At 45.6% G+C, this 15,687-nt stretch overlaps 1 protein-coding gene across 1 annotated transcript in view; it reads left to right on the top strand.

Moving 5' to 3' along the window:
- The first annotated feature begins 606 nt into the window (after window positions 1-606).
- LOC100919698 (acid-sensing ion channel 2) overlaps window positions 607-15,687 on the top strand; it is a 331,481-nt gene continuing 316,400 nt past the window's right edge. The window contains exon 1 of the mRNA XM_031967604.1: window positions 607-2,571. Coding sequence (XP_031823464.1) covers window positions 1,825-2,571 — 747 coding nt within the window. The 5' untranslated portion in view covers window positions 607-1,824. The remainder of the gene's footprint in view (window positions 2,572-15,687) is intronic.

The following is a 15,687-nucleotide window of genomic DNA, read 5'->3' on the forward strand; positions in this document are numbered from 1 at the left end:
ATCCTTTGCTTGATGATTCGATGGGCGTTTTGATATTTGGTTTGATACAAATTTCTCAAAGTGGAGGACTCAGAGAGGGGCAGAGGAGCTCTGGATTCGGGAGTCAGAGGAACAGATCTCAATCTTAGTTTGGCTAGCACTTAGTGTGTGTGACCTTGGATAAGTAGTTTCTTTTCTCGGGATTGTCTTCTGTGAATTAAGGGAGGTGGATCAGATTATCTGTAAAGTGCCTTCCAGCTCAAATTCCTAGGATGCTGTGACTGGATTAGGGAACGAATGGGGACTGCTGCGGGGTTGAGGGCACAGCGGGGATAGTGCCCGATACTTAAGGAGGAGTTGCCCACGAATCTAGGGCCCCGTGCTCCCTGCAGTAGGGAGAGGCTCCCAACACACACACGCGCACACACACACTCAGTGCCAGGCGTCCCCCACCCAGCTGACTCCTGCAAGCAGCTTCCCACTCGGTGCGCAGCGGCCACAGCGGCCAGGAATTAAAATGCAGTGAGGAGGAGCCCGGGCGCGTCAGCACCGTGTCTCCAAGAGCGCACCCAGCTCGCAGCTGCCTCCGCCCCGCCCGGAACCGCGGGGCCACGGTGGCTGAGGAGGAGGTGGAGGTGGAAAAGGAGGAGGAGGAGGAGAGCAGGTGCTGCACAGCGCCCAGCCGCGCCAGCCGTGCGCGGCCGCAGCCCAAGTTCGCCCCGGGCTCCAGACGCCCCAGGTCGGGACGGGAAACCGGGAGATAGTAGCGGGCCGCGGTTCTTGCAGCCTCGGGCGAGGAAGGGGCAGCCCGTGGCACCGAAGGTGCAGACAGGGGCTCCGCAGTCTCCCCGTTCCCGATGCCCGGGCTGGGAGGAGGAGCCGCGGCAGGGGCAAGGGGGGTCGGAGCGTTCCGTTAACACTGACTGGACCTAGGAGAGCCGGCAGAGGGAGCGACGCTGCGCGGCCGCCGCCGCCTAAGGCTGAGTCTAAGCCGGGCCGGGGGAGCGAGCCCCCTGCCGTCCTGTCACCCAGAGAAGCTCCCGGCCCCAGGAGAGAGTCGGACGCAACCTAAGCGAGAGGAAGGGGCGACTGCCCCGGCGCGGGATTAGGGGGAACGCAACAGCTGGGCGGGGGAGCAGCGTCTAGACCTCCCTCGGAGCAGCCCGGAGGGTCCGCTAGGGAAGGTGAGGAGGAGGAGGATAACGGGAAGGGGCCACCCGGGCAATCAGCTGCTCCTGCCAGCCCCAGCCCAGTCCTTCCACACCCACCCACCCACCCTCTCGCCCTGGAGTCAGGGGAGGCCTCTGGGGGCGCTCGTTCCCCAGCTCGCTGTCGCCAGTGTCCCAGCGACGCTGGGCTAGTGGACTGGGACTGGCGGGATTTGTGGCAGGGAGGAGAAGGAAGCGGGCTCCTCGGAGCAGTCATGTCGGTCTAGTGCTCCTCCCTCCGGATCCCTCTCTAAGACCAGGATCGGGGGAAATCCGAAGCAGGGTCCCCCGGGGGCCAGGACGGCGGGGGCGGGAGCCGTTTGGCTTGGGGCTGGAGAGGCGGTGCCCGGGGGGTCCCCGAGAGAGGTAGTACGCGGAGAGACATCCCGGGGCCAGCAGGGAGGAGAGCCGCTCCGGGAGAGGCCAGTGCCAGGGGCGGCCAGCGGAGGCAGTGCCCGGTCCCGGGTGGGTGCCCGCGGAGGCGGCGCCGGGAGGGCATGCCGCGCCACCGGGGCTCCTTCCGGGCGCACGCTTCCCTGGCGCGGGCTGCGCGTTGCTGCTGCTGCTGCTGTTGCGGACTCCCATGGCGGCTCCGCCTGGCCGGGGCTGCCTCCCCCTCCGGCCGCGGACTGAATGAATGAGCCGGAGCGGCGGAGGAGCCGGGCTGCCCCCCGCGGCGGGGGCGGCGGCGGCGGCGGCGGCGGCGGCGGCACTGAGCCCCTCGGGACGCTTCCGCATGGCCCGCGAGGAGCCCGGGGGGGCGGCGGCAGTGGTGGTCGGGCACCCCGGGGGCGGCCGGAACGACGGCCGGGAGCGGGGGCTCCCGCGCTCGGGGCCCCGGCGAGGGCGGCTGCCACTCAGTCGCGCTAAACTGCACGGGCTGCGGCACATGTGTCCGGGGCGCACGGCGGCCGGGGGCTCTTTCCAGCGTCGGGCGCTGTGGGTGCTGGCCTTCTGCACCTCGCTGGGCTTGCTGCTCTCCTGGTCCTCGAACCGCCTGCTCTACTGGCTCAGCTTCCCCTCTCACACGCGGGTGCATCGCGAGTGGAGCCGCCAGCTGCCCTTCCCGGCTGTCACCCTGTGCAACAACAACCCGCTGCGCTTCCCGCGCCTCTCCAAGGGGGACCTTTACTACGCCGGCCACTGGCTCGGGCTGCTGCTGCCCAACCGCACCGCCCGTCCGCTCGTCAGCGAACTGCTCCGAGGGGACGAGTCTCGCCGCCAGTGGTTCCGCAAGCTGGCCGACTTCCGCCTCTTCCTGCCACCGCGCCACTTCGAGGGGATCAGCGCCGCCTTCATGGACCGCCTGGGTCACCAGCTGGAGGACATGCTCCTCTCCTGCAAGTACCGGGGCGAGCTCTGCGGGCCCCACAACTTCTCCTCTGTGAGTTGGCTCTCTAGTTACCCTTTCCCCGGGGCCGCGGGCCCCCTCTTCTCTCCTCCTCCTTCCAGGATCCCTGTCTCCGCCCGTCTCCGGATCAGGCAGCCAGGCTTCTGGCCGATGGGCTTCACTCTCCTGGGCCTGATTCAAAACTCCCATCCCACTTCGGGACTCCCCCCTTTCCCTCCGATCCCTTCCTTTATTGGCCCGTGTCCCACCCGTAGCCCAGCAGACTCCCCCAAGGGAAGCTGCTGGGGACGATCTCAAGAAGGGAGAGGTTCCTGGTGCCCTTCGGTGTGGGCAGTGCCTTGGCCCCGATGCCCTCCTAGCCTTAGCTCCAAATTCTCCTTCCCTCTTCCCCGGTTCATATCGCCCTTAGCGTCAAGCAGGTGGGATGGATCCTGATGGCTGGGGTGGGTGGGAAGGAAGAGATGGGGAAAGAGGGGAGGCCAGTTCTGGCCAAGTTAATGTTTGTGTCTTTGGGGGACAGGGGGAGGATGGAACAATAATACAAGCGATTCAGTAAGTGAGCTAGCTGCTTAACACCCAGAAATTCTCAGCAGCCTTAATAAGACCGATATCGCAAACATAGAAGCTCTGTTCAGATCCTGGGGAGGGAACTCCTGAAATGTCACCCGTCATTGAAACCGCAGGTGGCCTGGGTCTTTGCCCAGACTTGGGAGGGCATATATAAGCCACAGAACCTTTGATATAGGGGCAGGGGTACCATAATTTTCCCTGGCTTTCCCCGAGGAAAAGTTGCTAACTCAGGGTTGGATAGAATGTTCTCTCCTGGCAGAAAGCAGCATGGGAAGGGGCAAGAGAGAGGACTCCTAACAGTTAGCAACAAGGAGATGCTGGGCTGGAAATTTGTAAGCAATTGTATGTGCTCATTTCCCACATGCAGTGGGTCTGGCTAAAACACCTGTCTGAGGGGAAGGCAGATTGGTGGGAAACTGACAGCTAGAATTTCCAGGGCCCTAGATGGAGGAAGCTGGCTTAACTCTTTGGTGTCTCTTTTTTATCAAAATGCTATAGAAGGCTGCTGTGTGTTTTGGAGTTCATAAAGAAAAAAAACAAATGTGAATATTTTTTGTTGGATTAGGGGTGGGGCTTTTAAAATTAAAACGGTGCTCAGTGTTCCAGACTCCGAGGATGCTCCTCACAGGGTTCAGAGATTGAGACCTGACTCTTCCTCTTATTACCTGTGTGACCTTGGTCAAGCCAAATATCTTTTCTGGAGCCTCAGTTTCCTCATTTATAAAATGAGGTAGTTAGATTAGAGACTTTTGAATCTTTATGGTCTTAGGACATGTGTTTTTGTAGATAATTAAAGAGGCTCTCATGGGAACAGCTGGGTTTGCCATAATTCAAATGTGCATTCACCTGTGTGAAAGGGGGGTTTCCTGACCTGCTATTTCTGCTCTTCCTTCTTTATTATTCCTTGGCGGTGACCTTTAGCTTGTACCTACCCCTTGTGTTGTTTGGAGTCTCCACGTGGAGCGGGTCTGGATCAGAGCCTCCTATAACATTCTTGCTCTTGGCTCAGGGTTTGTTTGTTTTTCATATTGCCCTGGTTAGCTGCTGAACTGTCAAATGGGCCTGGCATCAAAGCTTTTCTCCTCCGGCTGCTTCCTTTGGACCATCACTCTAAACTTTGTAAAGATGAATTTCATCTGTCTGGGTTTCTGTTTGGTGGTTGGATATTGATTGACTGATCGATTAGCAGCCTTCTTTGGTGGTAGTAATGTAGACTTACAGGCCGAATAAAAGCTTTAATAATTCTTAACTCCAATCAAGGATTGAGCGCCTGCTGTGTGCCAGGCATGAGCATGCAAAGATGAAAGTAGAAGAGCCGCTACCCTCAGAGAGTTTGGATTCTGATGGAGTACAGAACAGGCAAAATAGGTACAAAGTATCTTTAATAATTTTTAGCCCTAATCAAGGATTGAGCACCTGCTGTATACCAGGCACTGAACATGCAAAGATTGAGACAGAAGAACTGCTGCCCTCAGAGAGTTTGGATTTTAATGGGGCACAGAACAGACAAAATAGGTACAAAGTGCTTTAATAATTCTTAATTCTAATCAAGGATTGAGTGCCTGCTGTGTACCAGGCACTAAGCATGCAAAGAATGAGGCAAAAGAGTTGCTGCCCTAAAAGAGTTTGGGCACAGAACAGGCAAAATAAGTACAAAGTAACTGGGGAGTATTGGGGGAGAGATCAGCAGCTAAAGGAAATCAAAACAGAAATCATATAGGTGTACCTTAAGCTAAGTTTTGAAGGAAAGGAGGGATGTTAAATGATGGAAGTGACTAGTATTAGGCTGAAAACTACAAAAAAATGAAATTAAACTCACCAAGTAACAAATCAAAGCAAATCCATATGCCAATCCTTCATATCTTCTCATTTCCCTCTCGATCTTTTAGGTTCTCTTGGACAGAACTCTTCCTTGCTAAGGAGCCACCCCAGTCTTTTGTTTATTCTTTCAGCACATTTAATGAGTTCTTACTCTTTCTCAGGAATTAGCCTGTACATTTTTCATTCTTCTCTCTGTTCAAACAGTCGATCTCACTTTGAGATATACATTCCCTCCCTCTTCTGTGAGGCAGCATGACAAAATGGAAAGAGAAGACTTTGGTACTGGCTTCAAATCCCAACTCTACCAATTTTTATGTGGAAGAACGTCACTTCTTTATACATCTATTTCCTCTCTGTGAGGGGTTTGGGGTTGAGGAATTTAGATGAGATAACCCCAATCCAAGAAACATTACAACTTAAAATATATTATTTAAAGCCAGCTAGGTTGGTACCCTGGCCAGAGTATATTAGAAGGTTCTTTTCCTCCCCCCCCCCCCAAATACATGTGTGTGGGTGGGTGTGGGTGTGGGTGTGTATTCCCATGATCTCTTATAATCTTATCCTAAATCTTCTTTACCTAACATTACTTAACAATGGTAGGCTAATAAAAATGTCCCAGTCTTGGAGGCTACTTCTTTCTCCCTGCTAATTCTGGGAACCATTTCAGAAGGATTGTTAACCTGCCATGTGGTCCTTTCATGCTTCCACCCAGGATGCTATCAACATGATCAGCTTCATCCAAGATCACTAGCCTGTCTCAGGATGGAATAACAGGACTAGGATATAGCCTCGGGTATAGTCTTTAACAGTTGGGAATTTTCTATTAACTTAATAGGGAGAGATGAGAAACAATGCTTTAATTGATTCCCAGAATTCTATATTTCTCTAGCTCCCCAAAGGAACTTGATATATTACTCGCTAACAGATCAGCTAAAAAGATATCCTGGAAGTGATTTCTTTGGGGTGGCACTTTAGCACTCACTCATAACCTTTCTTCTATTCATACCAAAGGACCTTTGCCCTGAATGCAGATTCTGGTACATCTACCTGGGCATACTGGAGTTAAGGGCACTAGGGGTGTCTTTGGGACTTGTTTTTTCCAGCTGGTTCTGAGTGTGGCTATTTACATTCCTATTTGGGTTTGGGGTAATTATCCAGCTGCTAATCCAATTAGCATCATTTATGAAAGGAAGCTCACTGTTTCTCAATGCCCATTCTATCTCAGTGGCACTGGAGTTTCTGGCTCTGGGGTTTTGGCACATCTCCTGTCTTTCCTGAAGTTACAAAGAGCAGCCTTCCCTTTCATTGGCTAGGAGGGAGGGTGTGAGAGAGTCAGTTCCAACAGTTACTTGAGTACCATACACAGTTAGGGATATGTATGGTGTGTGGGAGAGGGGTGACAGGTGTTTATACTAGCTGTTAGAGGGTCAAGCACAAAATCAGGAAGCAGTGAGGCATTTTTCACATTTAAAGGGAATTTTACTGCTGATAAATAGGACTGGGGGGGGGGACTAGAGCTGCTATTAGCAAAAGAGAGAGAAAAGGAGGTTCTGAGCAGCATTTTTGTATAACACTGAACTTTTCTGCTAAAATGTTGTTCAGAAAGACTTGCTGTGGGTGGGGTCTATTTAGAAGTATAAGGAAATTTCCCTTGTTATTGAGAAATAGCCCCCTGTGCTCTAAAGGTTAGAACACTGGACTTGACAGCCAGACTTGGATTCAAATCTCACCCCAGATATTTAAAAGCTGGCTGACCTTAGGCAAAAAACAAACAAAAAACACTCTATGCCTAGTTTCTTTCTCTGCAAAATGATGGCCTCTAAGGGCCCTTCCTGCTCTAAATCAGTGGTCCTATCAGAGCAAAGGTTTGCTTTGGGACAAACACAAAAGTAGCAAAATTTGAGTCAATACAAGGGCACACAGCAAGTTGTTACTCAAAGAGCCCTTGACTTGAAGGGGGGAGTTCTGGATTTACTTCCGAACCCTGTAATTCACTACCTGTGTGACCTTGAACAAGCTGCTTAACTTCCCTGAGCCTCAGTTTCTACATATATAAAATGAGGAGCTTGGAATAGATGGTGGTAGTCATAATAATACCAATAATAGTAATAATATAAAATATATATCATATTATATATAGTTACCTGCTCTAAACACATTCACATATATATTTCCATACATATATGGTTGTATGTGCATATGTGTATATACATATAAACACACACATATAAAATTTATATAGTATCACCTATGTGCCAAGTATAGTGCTGGTTCTTTACAATGATTTTTCATCTCATTTCATTCTCACAATAATCCTGGCAGGTAAGTGCGGTTTATATATGCATGTGTGTGTGTGTGTGTGTGTACTAAATCCCCATTTTATAGATGATAAAACAGATAAATGGAGGTTAATAACCTGTCCAGGATCACACAGCTAATAATCCCCTTCTAGCTTTCAGTCTTTGTTGCTATTGTCCTGAAAGGATTGTACTAATAAAAGTAACTGGCATTTATCTAACACTTTAATGACCGCAGAGTACTTAACTCACTTGCTTTATCCTCATTTCATTCCTGGAAGGAGGTACCACTGGTTTTGTTTTATTCCTTTTTCAGGGTGGGGGAGAGGGGTTGGTAGTAGGGGTGACAAAGAATCAGAGCAACTTCAGGGACATGACTAAGAGGTGAGTTCCGAGCCCAGATTTCTCCCGACTAGTCTAGTTTTCTTCCTGTTAGACCAAATGGTCTCTAAAGTCCTATTCAGCTCTGATATCTGTGCCTCAAGTGGCAGTTAGAGAGGAGAAAGGACAGGGTTCTGGGATCTCAAAAATGGCTGAATCAGAGCAGCAGCCATGGCTGAAATATACACATTATTGAAGTGTTAAAGCATAGAAGATGATTGATAGATGTTTCTACAAGAAACATGTGGACCTTTACCCAGTGATTTCACTTTGGGGAAACACAGTAAGAAATCAAATATAGACTCAGAGCTACAAGCAGCTGAATTGACCAAAATACAGTTGATTCTGGGGTTGAGAGTGGGGGAGTTTTTGTCAGAACCAATCAAAGTGCAGTCAATCAGATGGCTACACAATTGATCCAGTTCAGCTATTAGGTGCCTACCTTCTGATGGAAGAATCCCTTCTCGGATTTGTTGGGTTAAGATGTTAGGTATGGATTATCTCTCGGGCTACCTGACAAAATCATAAGATTTGAGAGTCGAGAAGGACCTTGGAGAGATCATTTAGTCCTGAAGTTTCACTCTTACTGCCTATTGGCCCCCAAACTCCCAAGTAAACCAGATCAAATTAAAATATAATTAAGGATTGTGTAACAAAATAAAGATACAATTTAATATAAATAATGTTAGCTTGTGATTTCCTGAGTTGATATGCAGCCAATAGGGATTCACTTTTATTTGATCTTGACACCACTGATCGATCTAGTCCAAATCTCTTGTTTTCTAATGAAAAAACTGAAGCAAACAGAGGTTGTATGACTTGACCAATGAAACAAAGTTCTTTTGCCCGAGTATCAGCTTAGGAAAGGGTTCTGGCAGCTAGGTGGTACAGTGGTTAGAGTAAAAACTGAGTCAGGAAGACCCGAGTTCAAACCCTCCATCTGTCAGATACTTATGACCTATGTGGTTCTGGACAAGTCACTTAACATGTCTATCTTAGTTTCCTTATCTTTAAAAATGGGGTGGGTGACAATAACACCTACTTTACAGGGTTGTTGTGAGAATCACATAAAATAATATATTTATGGGAAGTGTTTTACATGTTTTAAAGTGCTATATAAATGCCCAATTATTGTCAGGTAGACTGAATCTAAACAGGAGTTCTCTCTCCAGAGGGCTGATAAAGAAAGAAATGCTGGGAAGAAAGAAATCTATTCATATGGTGTGTATGTATGTATGTGTATATATATATATATATATATACACATATATGTATGTATGTATACACACACATACACACACACACACACACACACACACACACATATATATATAAAACAATATGCAAAGCTGTCCGAAGCCTGCCCTTGAAATAATTTCTATTAAGAGCTGGTATTGGCCCCAATTACAGGATCACAAGGCTTAAAACTGAAAGGAATCTAATCTAACCCTCCTAAGTTACTTATGGGGAAACTGAGTCTCAGAGGGGATGGACTGAGTTGCCTAAGGCTGCACAAATAGAAGACTAAAGATTCAAACTGGCAGCCTCCAACTTCAAACAATAATAGCCCGCACCTTTAAAGTCTGAAATGTTTTCTATATTTAAATTCATTTTACCACTGCAACAACCTTGTGAGGAATGCATTACTACTATTTCATCCAGGGCCATCTCCAGTATTCCTAATCGATATCTGGCCACTGGACCCAAATGGTTCTGGAGGGGAAAGTGAGGCAGTGACCTTGCACAGCCTTCTCTCGCTTCAGTCCCTGTTACTGTCATGGCATGGCATTACCTTCCTGATGTCATAGTCCTCTTTGAGAACGAGGGACAAACAACAATCTCTGCAATTTAAAAGGAAAAACTGAAGCTCAGAGGTTTCAGGGATTTCCCCGGTCACCCAGTGTCTTGAGTAGGACTCAAACCCAAGTCACGCTGCATGTAAGTCCAACATTCTTCCCATTATGCCTCTTTGCTTTTAATCTTTAGATGGCCAGTATGTTATATTGGAAACATTAGTAGCTAGTGGGAAACAATAGACAGGTAGCTTTGGGCAAAGCATCTAAGCTCTCTGATCCTCAGTTTGTAAAATGGAGTCCCATGACTCGGACTACCTCCCTGGCAGGATTGTTGTGTAGAAAGTTGTTAGTAAAACTTAAAGCTTATTTAAATGTGTGAATTATCCCCTGGTAGGACCAGACCACCTTTCCTGAATCCCTCTCGAGTTCTGTTCTGGCAGGCTCAGACTTGAAGTTGAGCCCCATAGGAGGTAAGGAAGAGGCTCTGAGATGGGGTGCTAGAAGGTCCTTTTTATCACCTCCCAGGGGGAGAGTTCTGCTCATTAGTCATCTTGTATGGTAGGTTCTCTGAAGTACCTCTAGGCTGTGCCTGGGCAAGAATGCTCAAATTGGCTGCAAATGGAAGAAGCAGTCTCTGCATTATTTGTAGCCCACCCTCATTGCCCTGTGAGCAGTAGGAGGGATCCGAACAGCTGATTTCCTTATGTCTCACTTAATTGGGTTCACAGGGCCTTCAGAGTAAGGTGAAGGGAGATTGGAGGGCCTTGAGGCCATTCATTTAAAAGCTTACTTGGGACCCCAGAGTACTTCCAAGTAATGGAAAGTATCAGTGTTTCAGGAGGGATAGCTTTGGGATGCTTCAGTTATCTGGACATCTGCTAGGTCAAAGATTCTTAGCCTTTTTGTGTTATCATAGACCCTTTGGACAGTCTGATGAAATCTATAGACCCCCTTCTCAGAATACATTTTTAAATGCAAACAATAAAATATGTAATATTACAAAGGAAGACAATTATGTTGAAATACAGTTATTAAATTTTTGAAAATAAGTTCATGAATCCAGGTTAAGAACCCCAGGTTAAGATTATTTCTTTCCTTCTTGCCCTCCAAAGGAGCAGCCAATATATTTCTCAACATTTTGTTGATAATTGCATTCTTTAGAAGGCAAAGGAACCAATAAAGAGAATTCTACTCTAGAGCTGTTGCTCAGCTACATGGAGTATAGAAATAAAAAGATTCTCGATCTTGAAATTTATGACAGAGGAGAGAAAAATTGGACCCAGTCTATTTAGATTTCAGAAAAAGAGTTGGAAGAATCTCATGGACAAAAAATCTAGAGGCAAAGTCACCCTAGGAGATCTGGGAAACTCGAAGGGATGAAACTCTGAAAGTCTAAAAAAAAAGCAATAATTCTAATGAGGAAGAAGATGAGAACCTCTATAAAGACACTCATAAGGAACTCTTCAAATTTAGTTTTTAAAAAAGACATGTCAGAAGTCAGCATGATAGTGGAGCTGGACTCAAATCTAGAAAGACCCTGATTTAAATCCCATCTTTGGTACAAATTGTCTGTGTGATCCCTGGGTCTATGGGACTTCACTTCTCAGTATTCTAGATCTCTTTAACAAGTTGATAAGATGGTACTGGTTTGCACTAAAAGAGGTAGTTTTTTCACCTTGGAGTCCCTAATACCACTGAAGTCATTTGTCCAGACCCTTTATGTATAAAAATTGAAAACAAAGATAAATAGCAAAAGATGCCCTCACAAATATGATATGGTCGAATGAATTAAAGCTAAGGAAAACAAAATAGGACTGGTTATTTTAAACACACACACACACACACACACACACACACACCCTTTCTTTTTGTACATCATAGATCCTTGAACTTGTAGGTAGCGTGACTTGGATTCCCACACACACACACATATATATGTGACACATATATATGTGTGTGTGTGTGTGAACACAAAAGTCCAACATTATACACACACACACACACACACACATAGAGAGACAGAGACAGACAGGCAGATAGACAAATGGAGAGACAGATATTTGAGTGTTTTGTGGTGAAATGCATCCCAGAGGTCATCAAGCGGGGGCTAGAATCCTGTTGATAATAGGCTCCAGAAGGGATTCCTGTTGCAATACAAGCTGAAGGAGCTGGCCTCTCATCTCTGAAGTTGTGTAATTATGTGAATGTGGGAAATGTCTCCAGGACCATAGAACATGAATCTCCCACAGGTAGTTTGTAGAGAGAGTCAATGGAAAAGTCCAAAGTGGGATTAGATAGGACTTTTTCTCTTGCACCAGACATGTTATTTCCTTGACAAAGAGAATTTCTGGTAAGGAGACTTTCTAATAGAAGTAAAACAGCTTCTCTGGAACTTATGGTTCTTAAGAGTTGTCCCAGATTTGGAGAGTCTCATTCAGGGCCACAGAGCTGGAGATTGGACTTGAATCTAGATGTTCCTGAATCCAAAGCTCATTTTCTAACCATTGTACTCTATTATCTCTCAAGTAGATGGCATCTTTTGAAGGAAAGAATACTGAATTTGGATCAGAGAGTTTGTTTTTCAAATATTGCTTGTTGCTTACTCTAGGTTCACTTTACAATCCATCTCCTAAATTACACACACATGGTTTTAAACACAAAGTTACAATCACAGTGATCCATCAAGGCACAAAGCATCCTAAGTCCAAGTGGTCTCTAAGACCTCAACTAACTCACAGATTCTATAAGAAGCTTTTGCTTCCATATCCCTTTTAAGATTGATTGTTGCTAATACTTTTCTCTTCCTGATTGCCTAGTTTCCAGTCCAGACAAGCCTGAAAACATATACTCCTTCTACATGCCTTCAGTGTACTCACTTTTCAGAATTCTGATTTTTGTATATATTTAGTAAAGATGAAGACTCACCTATGATTTCACTGGTATAAGAGTAGTTGTTGTTTGTCCTTCATTCTCACCTCTTAGGGAGATGATACCATAACATGCAAGTGAGTTGGACTGAAGTGAGGGAGAGTTGTGCAAGGACACTGCCTCATTTTCCCTTCCAGGCCATATCGGTCCACTGGCAAAATATAGATCAGAACGACTGGAGATGAACCTGGATGAAATGGGACACCCTCTATCACCATCTTGGCCACATATGTCTTTAAAAGATGCCTAAGTCTTGAGAAGTTAAGTGATTTGACCAAGGTCATAGAGCCGGTATTTATCAGAGTCAAGACTTGAACCCGGATCTCTCAGAATGGCTCTCTCCCCATTATGCCATATTTTTATATTTTTTTATCAACTGATTTATGAGTCTCTTGTCTCCTATGATAGAATGTACAATATTCAATTCCTGAGCTGCTTTTGCTTTGTCTGTATCCCCAGTACTTAGCATAACACCTGACATATATTAAAATACTTAATAAGTATTTATTGATGGATTGAGAAAGGTAGAAAACTCTTGTAGGGGCTGATGTATGAGAACAGCACATTTCACTTCTCCAGCAGAGACAGGCTCCAGGAAAAAAAATGAATGTGTGTTTTTTCTGGGATTGGGTTAATGATGCTTTCAGTCCCTATAGCACCTTTAATCTAGGAATTGCTTTGTGTATGTTTCACAATATTACCCTGGAGATTAAGCAGGTACCTTAGGTGTGCTCTTCCTCGTTGTACAGCTGTACAGAGATTGAAGTTTAGAGGGGGAGAGTTAGGTTGGGAGAGAGAGAAGGGGGAGGGGAGGAGAGAGGAGGTGATGGGAGATGAAGAAGTGGGGAAGGGGAAAAGAATATGAATGAGTATTTTTTCCCAACCCCTTTTATCTCATCCCTACCTCCAGGCTCAGGCAAAGTTTCTCCTGTGAACAGATCTAGGTCTCCCAATGAATTTTTCTAAGGAAAGGGATAAACTCAGACCCTCCTTTGTATTTGCTTTTCAATTCCCATCATGCTCCTTTCTTGGTAATAAGCAAGCAGCCATGCAAATTGTCCAGACCTGAGATTCATTAGCATAGGAAATTCCTAATAAGGGGACTCCCTTTTACCAAAGTAGTTCAGCACCTAGATTGCAACTTATAGCCTTAAAAAATTTTCTGGGGCAGGGAGAGGTTAATAGATTCTTCTGTGTGTTAGATTTGAATCTAAGTCTTCTCAACGTCAGTGTCAGTTAGTTAAGCATTACTTCAGGCTACCTGGATCAAAGCTTCAATTTGCCTCTGAAAGGCACTAAAATACACTGAAGGAGAGAAATATGAATTAGCAGATTCCGGCAGCAAAACTACTGCCCCCTTTCCATGTGGTTTAAGCAGAGACTCAAGGAGCATTTATTAAACACCTACCATGGACCAGGTACTGTGCTAGGTGCTAGAGATACGAAAAATTTAGCTTAAACCAGAAGACACTTCCATAATAATCATAATCCCTCACATTTCTTCTTTTTTGATTCAAACATTTATCTCAGGCTATAGTAGAGTGGGAGCAAAAAGTCTAATGCTGCTAAAATTTTGTATCTATTAATATCGTCAACACAGATAGCATTCATTTTTTATAATTCCTTTCTAATGCTCAACAGTTTACATAGCACTATCCTCATGGCAACACTGTGAGATCTGAAGCTGAAACAGGAAACTGAATCAGAGAGAGGTGAGAGGACTTGTCTAAGGTCACACAGCCAGTAGGTGTGTGGAAAAGCAGGAAAAGCAGCATTGTTGTTTTTTTTTTTTCCCTCCACCCCCAACCAGATGGCCTCTAGGCAGCATCTATGTCTGTTTCTTCCTGTTGAGAGCTTTTTTTGTTCTCCCAAATATTAAAGTGATCATCCTCTTAGAGATTTGGACTTCATGGCAGATTAGAAAATTGTTAGTACTTTGGTATCTAAAAGCAATAGATTTCATTTTCTTGTTGAGTCCTTCCCAATGAAAATTATTAAAAAAAAAAAAAAAACTTTTAAATGGATTCTGCAGGCTGTAGGCTGAAAGCTATAAATCTAAGTGTGATGTTTAGTAAGTCAGATGAGGTTGGATGCCTGTTTTTCCAGTACAGTCTCACAGAGCAAATTAGGGAAAGAATATGATTTATCGAAGCACCTCAAAGACTTGAGAGTGAGGCGCGATTTTATTCATTTTATTACCATTTATTTTACGCTCTCTCTGTATACTCCCTGCACGAAGATTTGAAAGCCTATTTGGAGAGATTCTCTTGATCCGTCAAATTGCAGAGTTTACTTTCAAATAGCTTGGTTTAAAGCCAGATTACAAATCAACTTGAATTTTCCATTTAATTCAATAAACATTTATTAAGCACTGAATGCATGCAAAGCACGGAGGATTTAAAGGCAAAAAAAAAAGGAAGGAAGGAAGGAAGGAAGGAAGGAAGGAAGGAAGGAAGGAAGGAAGGAAGGAAGGAAGGAAGGAAGGAAGGAAGGGAGGGAGGGCGGGAGGGAGGGAGGGAGGGAGGGAGGGAGGGAGGGAGAGAGAGAGAGAGAGAGAGAGAGAGAGAGAGAGAGAAAGGAAAAGAAAGGTCTACTTAATAGGCAAAGCTATACAAGGCAATTTCAGAAGAGAGAAAACATGAACACTGTGGGTATGTTGAAAGGTCTGTGCACCCTGTGGTTCCCTGAAATGGACTCTCAAAAAATAGAAGGGATTCAGAAACAGAAGGGATTAGGTAACTCATTTCAGTGCAGCTAGAGGGCACCATAATGCACACAGCACTGGTCCTGGAATCAAGAAGATTCATCATCATGAGTTCAAATCTTATCTCAGTCACTTACTAGCTGTGTGATCCTGGACAAGCCATTTGTTTACCTCAGGTTCCTTAATTGTCGGGTGTGATGGAGAAGAAAATAGCAAACCAAACCAGTATGTTTGCCAATATTCCACAAGGGGATACAAAGAGTCTGACAAGACTGAAAAATACACAAACAACAAAATGCTTTCCACGCCTGGGATGTATCCTTTGCAAAGACTTGGAGGTGGGAATAGATTGTGTGTATGGAGAATGGCCAGCCAGTCACTTTGATTAGGAACAGAGTAAATAATGTGGAGTGATAGGCATTAAGACCAAAATTGGAGCTGGAAGCTGTTTTGTAGAAGGCTTTAAATGCCAGGATGAGTATTTTGTATTTCCTTATGGAGACAATGGAAAGGCACTGATTTCTTTTAGCAGGAGAGCCGCATAGTCAGATTTGGTTTTTAGGCATGTCAGTTTGACAGCTATGTGGAAGTTAACTTGAAGAAGAGAAAGACTGGAAGCAGGGAGACCAATTAGGAGGGGATTGTAAGAGTC

This window comes from Sarcophilus harrisii, chromosome 4 (genome assembly GCF_902635505.1).
Source record: "Sarcophilus harrisii chromosome 4, mSarHar1.11, whole genome shotgun sequence".
In the NCBI taxonomy this organism is placed as follows: Eukaryota; Metazoa; Chordata; class Mammalia; order Dasyuromorphia; family Dasyuridae; genus Sarcophilus; species Sarcophilus harrisii.